Source organism: Schistocerca americana, chromosome 2 (genome assembly GCF_021461395.2).
Source record: "Schistocerca americana isolate TAMUIC-IGC-003095 chromosome 2, iqSchAmer2.1, whole genome shotgun sequence".
Classification (NCBI taxonomy): Eukaryota; Metazoa; Arthropoda; class Insecta; order Orthoptera; family Acrididae; genus Schistocerca; species Schistocerca americana.
In genome coordinates, this window is record NC_060120.1 from 958,917,904 (window position 1) to 958,941,126 (window position 23,223).

The 23,223-nt window shown below is 38.8% G+C and overlaps 1 protein-coding gene across 6 annotated transcripts in view; it reads left to right on the plus strand.

Annotated features, from left to right (window-relative positions):
• The first annotated feature begins 4,215 nt into the window (after window positions 1-4,215).
• Window positions 4,216-23,223, plus strand: part of LOC124596151 (phosphatidylinositol 3,4,5-trisphosphate 3-phosphatase and dual-specificity protein phosphatase PTEN) — a 237,765-nt gene continuing 218,757 nt past the window's right edge. For 5 of the 6 annotated variants that reach the window (XM_047135173.1, XM_047135174.1, XM_047135175.1 and 2 more), the window contains exons 1-4: window positions 4,216-5,110; window positions 6,568-6,697; window positions 10,805-10,979; window positions 12,964-13,071. In XM_047135173.1, the coding sequence (XP_046991129.1) occupies window positions 4,852-5,110; window positions 6,568-6,697; window positions 10,805-10,979; window positions 12,964-13,071 (672 nt within the window). In that variant the 5' untranslated portion in view covers window positions 4,216-4,851. The remainder of the gene's footprint in view (window positions 5,111-6,567; window positions 6,698-10,804; window positions 10,980-12,963; window positions 13,072-23,223) is intronic. The other variant, XM_047135172.1, reaches the window with a different exon arrangement.

Consider the following 23,223-nt stretch of genomic DNA (forward strand, 5'->3'; position numbering starts at 1 on the left):
TGTAACCAAGTGTCGTAATATAAAACTAGCAGTTGAGTCTATAATTCAGAACAGTAGTAAACCACATAAGAGAATAACTATTAATACATAATTATAAAAAACCATTTCTTATTAAACAGGCACCTTGAACTCATATAAATAATTTGAACGAATGACGTTCCAAAATGTCACACGGTCCCCCTTGTGTTTCTCGTGGTAAAACGAACGATTTTACAAGAGATCGGGCAGTTCTATTTGCGTTTCGCGCATTATTACCGTCTACTGCGCATGTGCGGAAGGTATATGGCAGGTGGATGGTGTAACAGTTCTACGGGAACCAGCCTGTAGTCACAGATATGCACGCTTGGGGCGCTGGTGCATAGGAGTACAGTTTATGCACATCGTGTAATAGGGGCTTAAGATGCTGCAAGCTGAGAAACAACTTATTTATGATGTGGTGGAGATGCATTTTAAAAGAAAATCGCGTTATAGAAGGAACACATTCTGACAAAGTCAGTCCACCTCCCTAAGCTCACTGTCGTTTGGAGGTGTGAATAAGTCATCCTGGCCTTGAATGAATTACTATGAGGATAGTTTTATAAAGCTTTTAAGGGCAGTATCAACCTCACATCTGCGTCCATGCTGTTTTTGAGATCGTTTGCTGGTTCAGTTGAGAGCGCCCCTGTGCATATGCCAATGTAACGTATTGACCTGCAAGGTAATTCCAGTTTTAAAGACAAATCTTTTTACATTAAAACTGTCCAGGACGTTTACATTGCTTTCCGTTATAGAATTTCCAAGTCTCCATAATGAGGTCGCAAAAGTGCTAAAATATTTCAATCGAAATTTTTATGTGGAAGACCTTTTTTCGATTATGAAAGTAAATGAGGCACAATTATCTGGCAACTTCAGTGAGAAACTCTTTGAAACTCTCCATCAGTCCATATGCCTACAGTTTGTACCAGATAAAAATTACATTATGTCTTCAGCACGCCAAAAATAATTAAATATTACTGAAAATCTGTTTTGTTTGTGATCTATGTTGTTGAGAAATTTGAGATATGAAACCAAATAGTACGCAGTACGACTGCACTGCCATTCAAATGCAGCATGTTCGCAGTTTTCCTCTCTTTCCCCTGCTTATGCTCAGTCAGAGTGGCGGGGCAGTGGGGAAAATGTAAAGCGAAGTTGAGCGCTTTGGCACACGTGTCCGAGCAAGGCCCATGAACCGAAATTTTGGCCATCTCTGGTGTAAAGTACTTCTTAACCATGGACATGCAGAGACGCTAATGGTAAATCTAGGTTTATGAGACTGGCCGAGAAAAGACTGCCTCCATAACTTTCAAAAGCTTCTCTTAGTTTAAAGTTATGCTGTTCGGATTGTGTAATGCTCTGGTCACATTCAAACCTATGATGTACAACCTGCTTTAACACCTTAAATGAACTATGTGTGTTTGCTGTCTGGATGACACTGTCGTTTTTCGAAGACATTTGAAGAGCAAATAAGCCACCAGACAAGTACGTTGAAGTGTTTTCAGACAATTGGCCTCCGCCTGAATCCGAGAAAGTGTGTCTTTACTGCCCAAGAAATATAAATCTTATGAGGGAGTTCTTCCCAATACAGATAAAATAAGAGCAGTCAGGGATTACTGACTCCTTGGCACATTTGTGATGTGAGGAGATTTCTCTGAAGGGGCTTGTACTACTGGCAGTACATAAAGGACTTCTGTACCAAGGCACATCCCTTGCGCAAACTATTTCAGGGAGCTTTCAAATTTTCATGGAGTGCAGGAAAGATTTTTCCTTGACCTTCAGGAGCTGGTAACATCTTCTCCAGCCCGAGCACTGTCTGATGAGAATGCAGAGACAAAACTTCACACCAACTCTAGCAGCCATGGGATAGGGGCAGTTCTAGTACAAATTTAGGAAACTACTCAAAAGATGATCGCTTGTGCTTCCAGACTACTCTCCAAGTCCAAAATGAACTACTCCACAACGAAGAAAGAGCGCCCTGCAGTTGTTTGGGGCATCAACATCTTGAGGTATTTATATGGCAAACCACTCACCAATATGACAGATGACTATTCAGTATGTTGGCTAACTAGCCTGAAGAATCTATTGGATTAACAGGTGGAGACAGGCACTAAGGTTTCAGGAGTACAGCATCCAGTGGTATACAAAAATGGACGCAAACACAAGGACACTGACTGCCTTTCAAGCAATTCTTTAGCAGAACACCAGATTGTGGATGAAATGCCAGTCACCGCTGCATTAAATGAGATTGCTGCTGAAGAGAGGGAAGATACAGCACTGCTGAAAATCATAGAAACGTTGAATAGTGGGGTACTGACCCAAGGAGAATTCCAATTAATAAATGGAGATTTGTATAAGGGGACAGAATTGGTTGATCTTCACCCCATCTCATTTATGGACAGCTATCTTGAAGTATTCCCATGATGATCCAACACCTCTGGTGGCCTTGGTTTCATGAAGACTCTAGACAGAATCAGATATAGATCTCTACTGATATTTTACACACTATGTAAGCCACTGCAAGGATTATCAATGATGGAAGCATGTGCTGCAATTACTTCTGGGGGGTCTGGTACCAGTCCTGCCTGTAGCAACGCCCTTCCACTGAAATGGAGTCGCCCCTTAGAGAAGTTTTCGAACTCGACAAATGGGAGTCGATGGATAATGTCTGCACTGACTACCTCACCCACTGTGCTGTGACCAAAGCTATACTGACAGCCAAAGCTCCAGAAATTACTAAGTTCCTTGTAGACGACATCATTCTGAGACATGGAGCTCCCCGTGCGATTATTTCTGAGCATTGGAAAGTTTTTCAGTTGAACCAGCTGATAGAATTACTATGTGAAATACCTCATTATGAGGATTGAAGGATCAAGGCATACAGCTTGTGGACGCCCAGGAGAAAGACTGATAATACCAAGTATCCGAAAGTGAGGTACAGTCCGGGACGCATGGTATGGAGTATCACACCTCTGTGGAAAGTGAGACTACCAGAAAAGTTCATAAAGCATTACTTTGGGCTGTGCAGTATCCTTCCTCTCTTGTAAGATAACACACATAAAGGCGAGGGTTATGACCCTTCACCAAAAACACATAAACGTAGAGAGCTCGTCCATGTCCTCCATATGAAAACCTGCTGTAGCCCAGATGCGCAGTTGACGATAAGAAGTTCAAGGAAACTGAAGACTTATTCGACGTTCATGAAGCTTTGAGAGGAGGGGCTACCTTCAATGCTCATCATAGTGAAGATGATGTGACAACACGGTCAGAACACGAGGATTCTCCAGCGCCACCAAACACAGGAATGTTAATAACATATAGATCCAGAGTGCAGTAACCGGCAGCTGTGAGAACTTCTCAAAGAGCGCGTTGCTGTTTGTCCAGGATACGGAGCACTACCGCGAGCTGTGGTACCAATGGTTAGCACTGCACGCCGTCAGTTCAAACCCGACCATCAGCAGTTATTTTGTTTTAGTTTTTATCGGTTCTGGTAGATTCTTGAAATATGTTATGTTTGTAATGTTTACATATTCTGGAATATTCCATGTAGCTACAAATACCTGCATTCTAGAATCCTCGAAGTTTGCATAAATAGCTGCACACTCTGTCCAGGAGGTCAATGCTTTTCTGGCTGTACGTTGGTGTTCGTAATAAACGTGCTTTCAGTGATAAATATGCTGTTTCAATGAGGATCCTACTTTCAGAGATGGACTTGATTCTGGTTACGACGTGACGATGTTATCATTTACATGATTATTCAGTTTATCTGTTTTGTGTTATTTTGTATTTTTGGCGACACTGATTACTTCTACAGACGCTCAAATATGACTGTAGCATATTATTTGCATTTAATGTTGCCTTAACTTTTTATGCTGAGTCGCTGTTCTTAAATTTATGTTAAAAACAATCACTTCTTTTTCTATTGTTAGCAGTATACTGGAAAGAAACTTCAAGTTCTTTTATAAGCAACTTTCCCTCTTCATTTGTTATGGTTTGGGGAGTCTTTCTTCGTTAATATTCTGGTTACTGTTTTTATTTCACATCATATGTATCCGCTTTTGAATTCAGAAACGCTCCCTGGGTTTTGCTAATGTCGTTTTGAAGCAATGACTTTCGAGCATTGTTCAAAAACGGTTTGATTTTATGTTGAATGTGGGTACTTTGTAATTGCTATAGAAGGCAGTGATTAATCAAGGATGTTACTTAACATCTCGATGTTCGATCTGTCCTAAAAACTGTGGAAGTTAATGGTTGAAATGGAATTGATATACAACTTTGAAATTTTTGTATGTGTGATAAAAACCATTATTTGTAGACTGACACTACATCAAACAGAATGTTGATTGTAAACGTACAGTCCAGACCGTTTCAATGACCCGATTTTGAGTACTGAAATAAGGAAACAGACGTGACGGAAGTGCGATATTTTCCGGAAATCGAACAGTGAGGCAGGCGCTTAGGACGGCAAGACAAAGCGTTAGTTTATGAGTATGATGGTGAGACTTGGGTTTAAAATCTTCAAGTGAATAGCATCTCGGAAAAGTATAGGACGCGAGATTTTTTAGGAAAGGACTGGCTATCAAAAATGCCGTGACATACTGTATTGATTACGCCTTCTCGTTACCGCAAACAAAACTGATGAAGATAACGCAAAAGTAATAGTAGTGCACATGAGACCTGACAGATTGAATAGTATGAAAATTTGCCCCGGATGAATTTTATCGTCTGGTTTTGAAGAACAGTGTTTGTGTTGAAATGCGTTCATTTGCCTCAATGTTAGTTGACACATCAAGTGAAAGCTAATATTATTTATTCTTTGAGAGGTGCAGTGATTTTTTTATGGGGTTATGCTTCTCTTGCAGAAAGTCGAGACTAGAAAGTTTAAAATCCGAACAGTTTTCCGCTTCTGCAACTCCACTCCATGTTTGCGTGGAAGAGCAAAAGGGACCAGAAATTGGTTCATCTTCTAAAGAGATCTGTCAGTACACAAAAATGGCTAACACAATCTCCAACATAAAAATGACTAATCCTGTAAGGATCCTTGTGAGTAAAAGGAGAAAACGATATACGCAGGATGGATTTAATTTGGATTTGACATGTATCCTTTACGTATGTTTCTAGGTTTTTGATTGATAAGAATGAAAAGCTCACTAAAATTAGGCTGCCAAATTTAGCCACAAAATGTTTTTTTTTTTTTACAGCATCGCTACTAAGATTCCAGCATTTCTTTTCCATCACCTTTTAGTTTTACGCCAATTGTACCATACGCGTCGGTGTCGTTCGCGAAGTGCAGTATGAATTACATACTGAATAATCTTCCAGGTAAAGCTAGACAGTCCATCAAGATTTGTGAACGAATCTTACAAAATAACAAATCTTTCATCCTTGGTAATCCTCAAATTTAGTAACTTGTTGACTGAGCGAGCAGCAGTTGGTTACAAATAGGGGGTAGAACATCTTAAGTGAAACTCTCAAAAATATCTTGGCTCTAGGAATATGCACCCTTGTGGTCATTGTAGGCACAAATGTTAGGCAATGGTTGTGGTATTCGGTATGTGATATGTCAATTGCTGTGGCTGGACTTGCACATTAGAGATATGCCTTTCGTGAAGATATATTATGGGTGCAATACCAGTAAATAATGAAGAAATATGTTATATTCCTGCAGTGGGTTGAATGCTGAGTTTTTAATATTTTCCCTGTTTTTCTCAACCATTCTTTGTCAGTATGTACCTGGAGTTCCTTGTGAACATTGTAGGTTATTTGCATTTGATTTTATAAGCTGGTTTCCTTTAAAGTATACATAATTAGTAAACAGCAGATGGGAATTTTATAATTCTCCTTATGTAAAGCTTAGAATAGCTGTTCGAGGCAGCAAATAAAAGTTGCAAATGCAGTACATATATTCTCTCTCTCTCTCTCTCTCTCTCTCTCTCTCTCTCTCTCTCTCTCTCTCTCTCTCTCTCTCTCTCTCTGTGTGTGTGTGTGTGTGTGTGTGTGTGTGTGTGTGTGTGTACTAAATTCCACATTATTTACTCAAAGATCAGTTCTTCATTTGTCCAATTGACATACAGCTTATAAAATCACACTGAAAATGGTTAAGGTTAGATCTGCTAGTGTTGCGTGAAATTTCAAGTGAACAATTGGTGTTTAAATTGGCAGCAACAGTTTTTGCAGTTCATACTTTTTTCTTCCTGGATGAAAAAATGTTAGTTACTTGCATACTCCTTTATAAAGTTATTTATGTAATTTATGGCATCTGGAGTTTAAGATTTGACTGGGTTGCATTCAGCACCTCAAAATATTTGCTATCCTTGTTACAGCATAAACATTAGTTCTTTCGGATATTAAATGTAGAGTCAAATTATTCTGCTTGTTGTGCTCTCGTCGCAATCATTGTTTGGGGGCTTAGCAAAGACAGAATTCGTGGGAAGGAAGAGATTGAGTGAAGTAATGAAGATGATTATTTAGTGCTATTTCCCAGAAGTTATGTGACCAATAATTGAATTTTGTCTCATTTTTGAATGACATAATTTTTCTTAATCAACCATACAGACATTAAGAGCAATCTCATAGCAATGGGGTTTCCAGCTCAGAAACTTGAAGGTGTGTACCGCAACCACATTGATGACGTTGTGAAATTTCTGGAGTCCAAACACAAAGACCACTACAAGATCTACAATCTGTAAGTTGTCATGGAGTTTACTAATCAGTGACAGTCCAGTTTAATATGTTGCACTGAAAACTGTAATTTTAAGTGTGTGATTCAGAATTGACTCATAATCTAATACATGCTGCATCAATGGTGCAGAAGTTTCTTAGCATTGTTGTAATATACGATTGAAGGATTGTGGAAAATATGATTGTCGTCTTACATGCAGAAGTTAGGCAAATATCTGGTCTGGAAAATATTGTGATATGAAAATTAAAGCCTATATATCTCAAGCAAAGTTGTCTAGACACCCATAACAAGGGAGATTTGCTTCTAGATGTTACTTGTTAATTTTCCAGCGTGTAATTGTACTTCAGAAAATTTTGTTTACAACCAGTCACTGCAAATTTGTGGAGTTAAAAATGTAGACATGAACTTTTAGCTGAATGATAAGAAATAAACTTTAAGAGTTTTACTGATGACATTGTAATTCTGTCAAAAATGGCAAAGGACTTGGAAGAGCAGTGGAATGGAAGGAATAACATTCTGAAAGCAGAATATATATGATGAATGTCAGCACAAATAAAATGAGTGAGGAAATAGAGTTAATCAGGTGATGCTGGTAGAATTAGATTGGGGAGTGAAACACTAAAAGTAGCAAAATAACTGATAGCAGTAGTAGAGAGTATATAAAATATGTAGTCTGGCTGTAGCAAGAATTGCATCTGGAAAAGAGAAGTTTGATAACATCAAATATAAATTTAAGTGTTGTGAAGCTTTTTCTGAAGGTGTTTGTCTGGAGTGTAGCCTTATGAGGTAGCAAAATGTGTATTATAGACAGTTCAAATGAGGGGAGAATATAAACTTTTGAAATGTGGTGCTACAGAAGAATGCTGAAGACCAGAGTACTAATGTGTGGTAGTATTAAATCAAATTGGAAAGACATTAAATTTATGGCACAACTTGAGCAAAAGAAGGCATTAAGGAATCCTCAATTTGGTGATGGAGGGAAGTGTGTCAGGTAAATATTACGGGAAACTGAGGCTTGACTATATTCAGCAGATTGAAATGAATGATGTGGAGTAGTTTCACAGATAAGAAGAGACTTAAATGGGAGAAACTGGTGTGGAGAGCTGCATCAAGCTAATTTTTGGACTGAAAACAGCAGTAGCATTGGCAGCAGCAGAAGCAACAACAATGGGTGGGCCAGAGTGTGATACTATAACCCCCCTGAAGTCTTGGTAGTGGTGACAGTAATTTGTAGCATAGCCCGAGATCTAGGGGATAATTTGATTGAGAGTTGGTGAAACCATTGAGTGTGACAGACCGATGTGTAGCTTAGTCTGTTTGGAGAAACTGGCACTGATATGATGGTTAAGTCACCACATTGTTTACTACATTTGTTGTGTGTTTCCTCCATCACCGGTGAAAGCTGATAACTAATAGTGATCATTCCTCTTTGTCCATACAGTGTTATAACTTCATGGACAACATAAGTTTCATCACAGTGGTGGCTTTTCTGGAAATGCAATTGCTTATTGCGTCTGGGTTATTAAAGATATTTTTTGAATAACAACAAGTTTGTTCGGAATGTGGAAGTTGCCGCTTTTATTGACTTTCTTAGTAAGCACCAAATATGACTGAATCTTAGTTTTCAGTACAATCTGTAAATCTAAGAACCCAGAATTTAGTGTGATTAAATATTGCACTTTGTGGCCTCATTCAAACAGTAAATGTGTTCTTGGTTTCTTTTTTTTTTTCCAAACAAAAGCTTGATAAAATTAATATTCATGTCTCTGGCATGAGGCTATATGCTTGCAATCCAGTGATTCAATTGATCGTTTTATCCATTTAAGTTTCCCACAACTCATGGACTACATTACAGTGAATTATTTTAGTAGTTTTATGTCCCTATAAGCATATGAGGATGTCACAACAGGTAGCAATGAGATGAGCTGCTGAAGTTGTCACCTAAGATTTTAACCTAAAGTATATCTAAAAGCACTAAAAGTATTGAAAGATATTTTGACAAGAATGACATAGCTACTAGCTAATTTAAGTTTTCACATGATTTACCATGCTAATGGAACAGAGCCTGTGCTCAGTTGAGACTTTGGCCCTAAAATTTAGTTGGTCCTATAGTTTTTTATTCTTTCAAAGTATTGTGGCAAATCATCAGCAGTACGTGTCTGATGTGTATGTGAACATGTTTGGTTGTGGTAGGATCAGTCACTGCCATACGCTGAGCATGTCAGCAATCTTTGCGGAGCTCCTTGCTTATACTCCACAAGTGTCTTGTCACTGTATTCCTCTTCAATAATCTTGAACAGTTGTAGCAGAAATAGCCATATTAAAAAAAAAAAAAAAACAAAGTATCACAGCATTTTGATGGAGGCTATGGATATTGATTTCTATGGCTAAACCTAAGACAACATTGTTAAAAACCATGTTTGGATATTTTTGATTGGATCTACAAGTATTTGAGGTAAACAATTTTGAATATGGCTATTTTCTATGCCTATTTACAGTGTGGGAGGTTTTCTTCTATAAAATACTTTTTATGGAATTATTTTTGGTTAATTTAATCCATTTTTATCAAGATACAGTTAATACATGTGTAGAAGTAGCTTTTGCGACTTATTAGTTTCTTTCTTGAGGAGAAAAAGGGGTACGTTGGGAACGTTAAAAAAGGAAGGACAGGTTCCTCTGACATAAGGATTTCCTTTTTGGGAAATACGGAAGCGTCCGATTCCGCCCATCTGCTTTGACCCATGACGTCACAAATATGGCGGAAACAAAAACAAACACGTACACTTTCCACAAGAAGCCTAATGACACTAACGGGACAAGCGCGGGAAATGGGGTGTTTTGGGTGGGGGGCAAACTAAATATAAACAAATTTATACGCCTTGTGTAGCTACAACGTGTAAGTGAAGACAGCCATGCATGAATACCCACCCACCTCCCCAGGGGTCGTAACCCCTGCAACCCATAGAAGATAAAGATGCTTCAGTAGCTGATGAGTGTTTTTTGCCTTTTTTTAAAAAAAATCTCACAGGATAGAACGAACAGATCAGAAAGATAAATATAATAAACTAAAACAGAAATTGGAGGAAACAGATAATTAAAATAAGTAATAAGTGTTTTTAAACTAAAAAAAAAATAAAAAATCTCAAGAGATAGAACGAACAGATCGGAAAAGTAAATAAAATAAAATAAAATAAATCAGAACTGGAGACAGCCACACTCATACCAAACTCCGCGCCGTCATGACGTCACACACGACAACACCCTTACGCCACGGGTCAAAGCCGACGCGTGGGATCGGACGCTTCTGTCGACCCCCTTTTTATTTTGACCAACCAACTTTCCTCCCTGAGAGAGGCTAGGATAGTTTTTTATACCTTCATGTGTATGTTGGCGTTTCTCCTTCTGAAAGTAAGTACTGTCCAGCAATTCTGTCCCTCAACTTTACAGTTTTGTCAGGGGAATTTTTCTGTAGATACTATTTGCTGCCAATACATTTTGTTTTCTAAATTTATTACTGCAAGAATGTTCTAGGAAGGAAATTTCTATTTCATCTGATAGCAGCTTCCTATAATTTCACATTACTATTTTGTGTATACTTGGTCTGCAGTGTCACATATTCTGATGCAAGATAAGTGTGAGAGTAAAGCAGCCTGTGTGTTTACACTAGTCCCACATATTTTTTCTGTTAGAAAGTTAGTGTTCAGATCTGCTAGTGAAAATAGAAATTCTGGCAATACACTGTCAAAATTCTTTTTCGAGTATCTATGGCAGACTCATGGCACTGTGCAGATTTTTGTTCGCCTTAATTAATTTGAATTGCAGAAGGTAACTGCCTGGATGGCACAGTCACTTTCCTTCTTCATCATTGTCTGTTCAAGGTTTGAGCTTCACACTATAATGGCTTTGTGGTTGACAGGATATTAATTCCTGATCTTCTATACTTCTGTATTTTTATTAGAGAGAGACTGTTCACACTTTGGCTCTGTTTGCGTTGGTTGAGTTACTTGAAATTTTTTCCCCATTTATATTTTTCCTTATTGCATAAACAAGTTTTTTGGTTAAATTTTGAAGTGTAACAGTGAATATTTTTATTTTATTTTTTTGTTGCAGGTGTTCTGAACGATCATATGATGTGAGCAAATTCCAACAGAGAGTGTCTGTTTACCCTTTTGATGATCACAACCCTCCCAAAATGGAACTGATTGGTCCATTCTGTGCTGATGTTCATGAGTGGCTATCTCAGGATCCCAGAAATGTTGCCGCTGTCCACTGCAAAGCTGGAAAGGTAATATGCACCTTCCCTTCAGTGTCACACATTGCCTCATACGTAAAATGCTGATAGCGTCTAAAAACTACAGAGATTGTAAAAATAATTGATGCTGTTCATCAAAGCATTGGGTGACCGTAAGAACTACAGCATATTTGGTGTCTGGTATTACATGAAGTACATGTTGTATGTATAGTTTGTCAATCCTGTGTAGTTGTAAGGCAGAGATGACTGTAAATAATTTCTTGTCAGTGAGTATGCTGAAAGTAACTGTCAAACTCAAATATGAATTCCAGTGCTTTTTGCCTTTTATGTAGTATTTTTGTGACTCAGAAGTTTGATATTTCATAACACAATTGGTATTCTCTTGCCAAACCAGTTCATGGTCTCATGTGGTTACTACACTGATGTAATGACATTTTTTCTGTTCTCTGTTGGAAGATGAAGAAAGGGTAGGAGGGGAGGGAAAAATCAACAGCACTGACACTAATGAAGCTATGATCTCAATGTGTAGTTACAATTTTATAGTAATGTGGTTATTATTTCATGATTGTGCATCACTTACAACTGGTGACATCATTACTCTTGTAGAAATTTGCATGCTGCCTATTTCAGTCAAACCACCACTTTAAAATTCCCTTTCAGACGATCAGTTTTCTTCTGCTTGCTGTATTCGCATGTGACGTAAACCATCTGGGCTATAGAGGGTAGCTAGCATAAAGGGCACCACAACACTTTGAGACATTTCCTGATCACTTTGATGAAAAGAAGTAAAAGGCACTGTGAAATGCAACACATAATACTGCTGATATTAAAATCAGAAGTATGTAATATGTTCCTTCTGATATGCATCTCTCACCCTATTCTGTGGAAGTTGAATTGAAGCGTACTGTTGTTTCTGCTTTTTGATTTTGTGTAAATCCAAGGACACATATTGAGTATCATCTTCCAAGGGGACCTTTCAGACTGGCTGTCTTTGATTTCCTTCATACTTTTCACACTTGAGGGTTGGTGCATGGCATCAATCTCCTAAAGCAGTGTTATGTAAATAATAATAAAAAAAGATAAAATAATTTTTGAAGATTGAAGTGTTTAAGTACAAATGTTCCAAGCTTATTAGTAGACTTTCTAGTAGCTGAGGAATTTGTATGCAAGCTTTGTAATCACAGTTGCTTGTAAAGTGTCTCATTTGTAGCAACACTTTTCTTCCCTTTTGTTCAATTATATCTGTACTATCAAATGGAAATGTTAATCATGAAATAGTGAATAATAATTTTTTTTTATAAAATATCATCTTTTTATTTTTAATTATTAATCACATGAAGATAAATTAAAATGTGATTGACATATGAAATGCCATATTTTTGAATGAAAAAACTATACACAGCAGTAGCACCATTCAATCTCTAGAAACCAAATATGTTGTTTCATCTGATGCATTTTTATACAAAATTTTATTTTATTATGAATACTCACATTTTCATTTGATAAGTTATTAAGAGGAAAAAATTGTTTATATTAAAATGTTGTTATTCTGTATTTGTTAACTGACATTTACATTTGATAGAAAATGTACAATTGAAGTAAAGATAAAAAAAAATTATACTAAAAGTGAGAATCAAACCAGCAACGTCACAACTGCGAAACTCTTCATGTTAAGATTCTGCTAGAATGAGTTTGAAATGTTTGTGCTTACATTGATCAGAAATCTTGAAATACTATTTTTTCAAGTGTTTTTATTTTACTTTTTAAAGAATTGTGTTCTGCTTCAGGAAATTGGGAGAAAATTTAAGAGATCCCCTTGTTAGTAATAGTGGGTACCTATCTCATACCTGCAGAGTTTGATTTTAAGCACATTTAAAGAATTTGTTACTTGTTCAGTAGTGCACTGATTGGACTGAATTTAGTATTTTTATGACTCTTTTATTTGTAATAGAAATTTTGCTAGACAAAAGTTCATTGTTCAGAATAATTTAAGCATTCGTTCATTTTGTTTGTTCAGGGCCGAACAGGTGTTATGGTTTGCTGCTATCTGTTGCACAGCAAGCTGTACTCGACAGCAAATGAAGCACTCAGTTACTATGCTGGAATGAGGACGCATGATAAAAAGGTGAATATTCAAAGCATTGAGAAATAAGTTACCTGTATGGAAAGCTGAGAAACTGTCTAAGTACTTGTTATGGAACCACATTAGATCTCTGAATATCTGATGTTTGTGATCCTTTGAGAGACTACTCTCCACATCGTGTCTTGCATGAAGGTTTATGTTTTTCATAAGTATTACTATGTCATTTATTTGTGAAGAATAAAAGTGTATAATGTACAGTTTGGTTTTATGGCAAGTTTAGTAATCAAGGCAAAACTTTTTGACTAGTTTCATTCTTGTGGGAGAACTCATTACTTGCATAAGGATGCAGGAAAACTCTATGCAGAATTGCTATAGAAATTTTTAAGTAAAAGTTTCCACAGCAGTGCTAAATACATTAACACATTGGAAGAAATATGTAATTTAGGCTGTGGTAAGATAGTCAGTGTCTGAAGAATGAGATGCATGTGGGATGTGGTAATGTAACCACATTTAAGTCTGTTGAACAAACAAATTTACAAAAGAAATACTTTCATTGAATATACAGATACAGATATTTAATTCTTGTCACCTACAAAGAACTGCTCTCCTAGCAACGCTTCCGCTTCGTTATGCATTTCTGGAAAGTTTATCTAGATGTCTTGTTGGTGCTGCATTGTTCTCCACAATGATCCTTTCAATACAGTTTCAATTTTGGAAGGAAAAATTGGTAAATTTTGTCAGTGGCCAAGCGCACACTGTTTTTGTGTAAAAGGCTAGATCAGGTCCAGTGGTGTACTTAGGTGTTTTAGGCAGCAATGTTGTCAGCACTTGCTGTGATGTATGATTGGAATGAATGGGTGTGTCAGCTGCTGGGTCTATGCAGCCAATGAGCCAGCAGCTGACAAAAGAGTATATTTCAAAGGAATAGTGTCACATACTCATGTTTGTGTATCATAATCTCTGAATTCCTAACACATTTGGAAGAAACAGGCAAATATTTTGACAGCCAATATTATTAATTTAATTTAAGCTGTGCTCTTATGTCCCAACCTAATAACAACCTCATAATTTGTGACTGGTTTGGAAGAAACAAATATATGCAACAACAAAGGTTATTAATATAATTTTTGCAAATACAGTAAAACTGTCTTATTCCAACATAACCTAAACCTGAAACTAAGCTACCAATCAGACTGTTACCACAACCAGGTTTTTTAGCGTTCACACTCATTGACTTTGTGAAATCGCAACCAAACTGCCACATTGCAACCTAGTCACAACCTCCTAATTAATAACATATTTCGTCAAAGTTAGCTATTTGTGACAACAATGAAGAACAGTGGTTTCTATTTTGGTGCCAGAAATTCGCTGCCTCATTTGTCACCTCTCATCGGTTATCTGAAAGTATTACCCTCATGCACAGGTGAATGTGACATGTTGCCAAGCTGTGAGTAGTAAGCATCACTGTGACTGCTGCTGGTCCTGATCTCGACTTCGGCCCCGCACGTGCCTGTGATGTATATCACATATTGGTCATGCAACGTTATGTCCCCACAGTGAGATTTTCACTCTGCAGCGGAGTGTGTGCTGATATTAAACTTCCTGGCAGATTAAAACTGTGTGCCGGACCGAGACTCGAACTCGGGACCTTTGCCTTTTACGGGCAAGTGCTCTGCAAACTGAGCTACCCAAGCACGACTCGTGCCCCGTCCTCACAGCTTTACTTCCGCCAGTACCTCATCTCCTACCTTCCAAACTTTACAGAAGCTTTCCTATGAACCTTGCAGGACTAACACTCCTGAAAGAAAGGATATTGCGGAGACATGGCTTAGCCACAGCCTGGGGGATGTTTCCAGTTCAGAGTTAGTCTCGGTCCGTCACACAGTTTTAATCTGCCAGGAAGTTTCATATCGGCGCACACTCCGCTGCAGAGTGAAAATCTCATTCTGGAAACATCCCCCAGGCCGTGGCTAAGCCATGTCTCCGCAATATCCTTTCTTTCAGGAGTGCTAGTCCTGCAAGGTTTGTAGGAGAGCGTTGTGTGGACACCTGCCCCCCCCCCCCCCCCCCCGCCGCCCCCCCCCCCCCCCCCCCCCCCCCCTCCCCCGAGCATAGGACTTTCAGTAGCCTATGTTATCGGTGACAACCTCATGCAAAACCATATAGAAAGTTTTTGGGAAGTGTTCAGAAACATCTACATCTACATCCATACTCCGCAAGTCACCTGACGGTGTGTGGCGTAGTGTACCTTGAGTACCTCTATTGGTTCTCCCTTCTATTCCAGTCTCGTATTGTTCGTGGAAACGAGGACTGTCGGTATGCTTCTGTGTGGGCTCTAATCTCTCCGATTTTATCCTCATGGTCTCTTCACGAGATATACGTAGGAGGGAGCAATATACTGCTTGACTCTTCGGTGAAGGAATGTTCTCGAAACTTCAGCAAAAGCCTGTACCGAGCTACTGAGCCTCTCTCCTGCAGAGTCTTCCACTGCAGTTTATCTATCATCTCTGTAACGCTTTCGCGATTACTAAATGATCCTGTAACGAAGCGCGCTGCTCTCCATTGGATCCTCTCTCTCTCTCTCTCTCTCTCTCTCTCTCTCTCTCTCTCTCTCTCTCTCTCTCTCTCTCTCTCTCTCCTCCTATCAACCCTATCTGGTACGGATCCCACACTGCTGAGCAGTATTCAAGCAGTGGGCGAACAAGCGTACTGTAACCTACTTCCTTTGTTTTCGGATTGCATTTCCTTAAGAGTCTTCCAGTGAATCTCAGTCTGGCATCTGCTTTACCGACGATCAACTTTATATGATCATTCCATTTTAAATCACTCCTAATGCGTACTCCCAGATAATTTATGTCATTAACTTCTTCCAGTTGCTGACCTTCTATTTTGTAGCTAAATGATAAGGGATCTATCTTTCTATGTATTCGCAGCACATTACACTTGTCTACATTGAGATTCAATTTCCAGTCCCTGCACCATGCGTCTATTTGCTGCAGATCCTCTTGCATTTCAGTACAATTTTCCATTGTTACAACCTCTCGATATACCACAGCATGATGCACAAAAAGCCTCAGTGAACTTCTGATATCATCCACAAGGTCATTTATGTATATTGTGAATAGCAACGGTCCTACGACACTCCCCTGCGTCACACCTGAAATCACTCTTACTTCGGAAGACTTCTCTCCATTGAGATTGACATGCTGCATTCTCTTATCTAGGAACTCTTCAATCCAATCACACAATTGATCTGATAGTCCATATGCTCGTACGTTGTTCATTAAACGACTGTGGGGAACTGTATCGAATGGCTTGCAGAAGTCAAGAATTGTGGCATCCACCTGCGAACCCGTGTCTATGGCCCTCTGAGTCTCGTGGACGAATAGTGCGAGCTGGGTTTCACACGACCGTCTTTTTCGAAACCCATGCTGATTCCTACAGTGTAGAATTCTAGTCTCCAGAAAAGTCATTATACTCAAACATAATACGTGTTCCAAAATTCTACAACTGATCGACGTTAGAGATATAGGTCTATAGTTCTGCACATCTGTTCGACGTCCCTTCTTGAAAATGGGGATGACCTGTGCCCTTTTCCAATCCTTTGGAATGCTACGCTCTTCTAGAGACCTACGGTACACCGCTGCAAGAAGGGGGGGGGGGGGGGCAAGTTCCTTCGCGTACTCTGTGTAAAATCGAACTGGTATCCCATCAGTCCAACAGCCTTTCCTCCTTTGAGCGATTTTAATTGTTTCTCTATCCCTCTGTCGTCTATTTCGATATCTACCATTTTGTCATCTGTGCGACAATTTAGAGAAGGAACTACAGTGCAGTCTTCCCCTGTGAAACAGCTTTGGAAAAAGACATTTAGTATTTCGGCCTTTAGTCTGTCATACTCTGTTTCAGTACCATTTTGGTCACAGAGTGTCTGGACATTTTGTTTTGATCCACCTTCCGCTTTGACATAAAACCAACATTTCTTAGGATTTTCTGCTAAGTCAGTACATAGAACTTTACTTTCGAATTCATTGAACGCCTCTCGCATAGCCCTCCTCACACTACATTTCGCAAGGCTTTGGCTATGTTTATGTTTGCTGTGAAGTTCCCTTTGCTTCTGTAGCAGTTTTCTAACTCTGTTGTTGTACCACGGTGGCTCTTTTCCATGTCTTACGATCTTCCTTGGCACATACTCATCTAACGCATATTGTATGATGGTTTTGAACTTGTCCACTGATCCTCAACACTATCTGTACGTGAGACAAAACTTTTGTGTTGAGCCGTCAGGTACTCTGTAATCTGCTTTTTGTCACTGTTGCTAAACAGAAAAATCTTCCTACCTTTTTTAATATTTCTATTTATGGCTGAAATCATCAATGCAGTAACCGCTTTATGATCGCTGATTCCCTGTTCTGCGTTAACTGTTTCAAATAGTTTGGGTCTGTTTGTCACCAGAAGGTCTAATATGTTATTGCCACGAGTCAGATCTCTGTTTAACTGCTCAAGGTAGTTTTCAGATAAAGCACTTAAAAAAAATTTCATTGGATTCTTTGTCCCTGCCACCCGTTATGAACGTTTGAGTCCCCCAGTCTATATCCGGCAAATTAAAATCTCCACCCAGAACTATAACATGGTGGGGAAATCTACTCGAAATATTTTCCAAATTATCCTTCAGGTTCTCAGCCACAACAGCTGCTGAGCTAGGGGGCCTATAGAGACATCCAATTACCATGCCTGAGCCTGCTTCAACCGTGAAAGTTCAGAGATGGTGCATAATTGATTTTCATGAACTGTTTTGTCAGTTTTGTTGACAAGATCATTATTCACAACCGAAGGCCTGCCATTCCTCCATTCATCATGAATGTTCGAAGACTTTTAAAAAATCTGACTGATTGCTGGGCAGCACCTTCACTCATAACATTTGGACCTATGCAATATGCAGTTGAAGATGAACATCTACTGCTGAAATTTTTTGCAGCGAAAGCTTATTATTGCTCGCACTTCGTGTTTCATAGGGTTTGTTATAGCTATGCTCATGTTTTGAGGTTATAACAAGCAAATGCATGACAGCAAGGTTCCTGTTTTCACATATGGTTTCTTACTATATCATACAAGATGTAGATGTGACAGTGGTGGCGTTCTGTGCAGAAATACCAGTGCCATGCTAGAACAGCAGTTACTTTCCAAGATGCCTTTGTACGATTTGCTTACACTCTAACTGCAAGTAATTCGTAGTGTTTGTATGTTAAAATCTGGTATTTATTTTTCTTGCTATTGAAAGAAAACAATCTCAATTATTGCATTAGGTGCTCTAAATTTGCTGCTGTTCCACCATCTTAATTCCTGTGGTTGTTCATGACCAACATTACAAACGTAGGTCTTACATAGCTCCTTGTAAAATTTTACCAAAATAGTCTTAACATGGTGCGATAAGAGCCATCCGATTTCTTTCCTTTTTACGAAACTCCCAGTTGACAAAGTAGAAGAGGCAGGTGAATTGCCATGATGAAGAAACATGAGTTATCTTGACACGTCTGCGATCCCTTTCTGATCACACATTTTGAAAATGCTTGCATAATATAAATCTATATTTTATCAAAAGTCATACTTTTTTTGAATGTTCAAGATTTTTTGCAAGACACCTGTAATGAAGACACATTTGTCTTACTTTTTTTACCATAAATCTATCAGTCACTTTCTGTGATGATCTTTTGTATGAATGTTTTGTCGTCATCATGCAAACATTCACTTGCAGTGCAGTCTGCACTATGACCATGAAACAATGGACAAACTTTTCTACAACTCAATATGTGTTCAATTTTTTGTTTAAAACCTCATGACATAAACAAGTTGCTACCAGCCAAATTCAGTAGTCTTTCTGGTTCAGTAATCATTGGGATTGACCACTCTTAAATTGAGAGAACCATTTGTAGCACTCAGTTTGAAAAAATGCATAATCTCCACATCTTCACTTTAAAATTTAAAGTTTTCTCCACTTTTACCCAAAGTTTCTTATTGTATCATTGCTCATGTCTGTTGTAAATCAGGCACTGTAAAAAGTACAAGAAATGCTGATCCACCTTTCAGACAAATAATGATTATTCAGAGCTGAATGAGATGCCAGTAATGTTGACCCTACTCTACAAAAACACACACACCATCATTTACTAAGTTGTATACCTCTTCACTTTTATGTAACTTTAAAGCATGTTCTGGCAATGACCAGTTCACACACAGACTTCTTCATGTTACTAATTATTTGTTAGTAAAAATATGATTACTAATGTAGTTGAAAATGGGCTACCTTCCTTCATGTTGAAATGGTTACACTACATTAGCTAGTGCCATTAATAATACTTACACAGGAGCATTAAGTCCGAACTTCTATACAGGATGTGACCATAAGGAATGGTAACTTCAGACTGTCACATAGCTGTAATTGTATTGAATGTTAGCTGTGGACCCATTCTCTCGGAAAGAATGCACAGAAAGACTCACCACAGTGAAAGATTCTCAACAGATAAGTGTTCATTAGTCCATAGCTATCCCAGACTTTCAGTGGTGCTGAAATTACATATGGTAAGGTGGTAAGTGACATGGAGAAAGAATTTTATCTGCAGACTGCTGACATTTTGTCCGGAAGGGCTGTAGGGAGTATACCGGCAGGTGTATGAATAATTGGTAATTACATTTTACTTTACAATAATATGAGAGTCAAATTCAGTAGTGGAGCCAACCTGTGTAGTCAAATGAAAGTTTTGATAGACTGGAAAAGTATTTAAGTTCAAGGTACTATTTGATTGATACATTGTGTATCTGTGCAGTGGATCACGGGGTTTCATGTAAAATCCCAGGTTCATAACTTATGTAATTTATTCAGTTTCTTAATTAGAGGCTTACTTGAACAACCAAGGGCACTAGAATCAATTCTCACACTGTAGTGGAGTGTGAACTGATTTGAAATTACGTGGCAGATTAAAACGGTGCAATGGAGTAGGACTTTGAACCTGAGGTTTTTGCCTTTTGTGAGAAAGTTCTCTACATATTGAGCTGTCCAGGCACAACTCATGATCCACCCTCTTAGCCTTACTTGTGCCAGTACCTCATCTCCTATCTTCCAGACTTCGTAGAAGTTCTTCTGCACACCTTGTGAGACTAGCCCTCCTGGAAAAATGGTATTACAGAGACTTTGCTTAGCTGAAGCATGTGAGATTGTTTCCAGAATGAATATCCACTCTGCAGTGGAGTGTGCTAAGCTATGCCTCTTGCAGTACCTTTTCCTCCAGGTGTGCTAGTCCTGCTAGGTAGGTATGCAGGAGAACTGTGAAGTTAGGTAGGAGACAAGGTGCTGGTGGAAGAAGAGTTGTGTTTAGATAGCTCAGTCAGTAGAGCAATTGCTCGGCAAAAGTGAAAGACCAAGATTCGAGTTTTGGTCTTGAACACAGTTTTAATCTGCCATGAAGCTTAAAACCAAAAGCACTGTCTGATTTAGAAAAATTAGGGCATCAGAAATATATCATCAAATCTGGGAATTAAATAAGCTTAAGGAATCAGGTAACGAAAGTATTTGTGAATAGGTCCAAAGTTTAGTTAAGAATAATTTCCAAGTTAACGAACTTTCAGAGCAAGTTAAATGGTTACTGTGGAAAATGAAATTAAGGCTATTCAATGAGCTAGGTGTTCTTGTGAATGAACAAATATTAGTAGACAACAATTTCATGATCACATGTCATATGATTAACTCAATTAAACATTTATTTTTAAAGGAAATTTTTGATCGAAAACTAATTATATTGAGATTAGCAGCTGGCAAATCACAATGTGAATAATAAATGCATGTGAAAAGCAGGGAAGCGCACATAATACTAGGTGAAAGCTAGCAGTGAGATTTATGGGGAAAATTTAAGTGTATATTGAAAGGATAGACAAATGGGAAATGTAGGTCATCTATTTCTCACAGTAGACAAGAAACTCAAATCTGCCAAGATAGAAATTGAAGCTGCTTGTGAGACTGTTTGGCAAGGCTCAGTGTCAGGGGAGAGCATAAAATGGTGATTGAATCCTTATATTGTCCACAACTTCATCTTCTGATGTAACCAAAAAAATTAGAGAAAACCTCAGTTCACTTGTATGTAAGTTCCCCCGTCATACTGTAATCATCAATGAAGGCTTTAATCATCCAACAATCAACTGGAAAATTACAGTTTTTTAGTGTTGGGTGTGATAAAATACTATGTGAAACAATACTAAATGCCTTCTCTGAAAACGAACTAAAATAGATAGTTTGGAACACCACTTGTGATGGAAATATATTGAATGCAATGGCAAAAATAGACGTGACCTCTTTGAAGATGTCCACATCTAAACTGATATCAGTGACCATGACGTGTTTGTGGCAGCAATGATTACCAAAGTAAAAGGGACATCTAAAACAAGAAGAAAGATATGTGTTCAGTAAACTAGATAAAAATCAGTAGGGTCATATTTCAGTGAGGAACTTGAAACTTTCAGTACAGGGCAGGAGCATGTAAAGGAACTATTGCTCAGGTTTAAAAGGATAGTTGACCACGCACTGGATAGATATACACTTTGAACGTGGCACGGACTTTGAACGTGGTTGGGTGATTGGGTGTCACTTGTGTCATATGTCCGTATGTGAGATTTCCACACTCCTAAACATCCCTAGGTCCACTGTTTCTGATGTGATAGTGACATGGAAACATGAAGGGACACATACAGCACAAAAGTGTATAGACCAACCTCTTCTGTTGACTGACAGAGACAGTTGAAGAGGGTTGTAATGTGTAATAGGCAGACGTCTATCCAGATCATCACATGGGAATTCCAAACTGCATCAGGATCCTCTGAGTGGAGTGACAAATCGCAGTACACAATGTGGTGATCCAATGGCAGGGTGTGGGGATGGCAAATGCCTTGTGAACATCATCTGCCAGTGTGTGTAGTGCCAACAGTAAAATTCGGAGGCGGTGGTATTATGGTGTGGTCGTGTTTTTCGTAGAGGGGGCTTGCACCCCTTGTTGTTTTGCATGGTACTATCACAGCACAGGCCTACATTGATGTTTGAAGCACCTTCTTGCCTCCCATTGTTGAAGAACAATTCGGGGATCATGATTGCATCTTTCAACATGATCGAGCACCTGTTCATAATGCATGGCCTGTGGCATAGTGGTTACATGACAATAACATCCTTGTAATGGACTGGCCTGCACAGAGTCCTGGCCTGAATCCTATAGAACCTTCGGGATGTTTTGGAACGCTGACTTCGTGCCAGGCCTCACCGACCATCATTGATACCTCTCCTCAGTCAGCACTCTGTGAAGAATGGGCTACCATTCCCCAAGAAACATTCCAGAACCTGATTCATCATGTGCCTGCGAGAGTGGAAGCTGTCATCAAGGCTAAGGGTGGGCCAACACCATATCGAATTCCAGCGTTACTGTTGGAGGGCGCCACAAACTTGCAAGTCATTTTCAGCCAGGTGTCCAGATACTATTTATCACATAGTGTATACCCAGTAGAACAGTCCATAATGGGAGGAAACTTCGATGTTATACGGTCACTGCAAAGCAACTTCTGAAGAAACAGACACATGTTGCCTTCAGTGACTACCATAGCGGAATATTGTCACATGATCTTTCACAGAAATTCTGGTAAAGGCTGTAGTGGTTCCATGTTAGTGTGCAGTCCCCAGTGAATGAGAAAGGAACTGAAACTGAGGGTAACAAAGCAGGAGCCGAAATGCTTAACTCCGTTTTCATATATTCCTTCACACAGGAAAATCCAGGAAAATTGCCCCAATTTAATCCTTGTATCACTGAAAAGATTAATGAAATAAGTATTAGTGTCAGTGGTGTAGAGAAACAACTGAAGTCGTTAAAAATGAACAAAGCTCCAGGGCCTGACAGAATCCGTCATATTCTGTACTGAATTTGTGTCTGAGTTGGCTCCTCTTCTGAGTATAATCTATCATAGGTCTCTCAAACAGAAAACCATGCCTGGTTCAAAAAGCACATGTTACAACTGTATACAAGAAGGGCAGTAGAAGTGATCCACGGAACTACCATCCAATGTCCTTGATGTCTGTTTATTGTAGAATCTTAGAACATATTCTGAGCTCAAACATAATGAGGTTTCTTGAGCAGAATGACCTCCTCAATGCCAACCAGAATGGATACC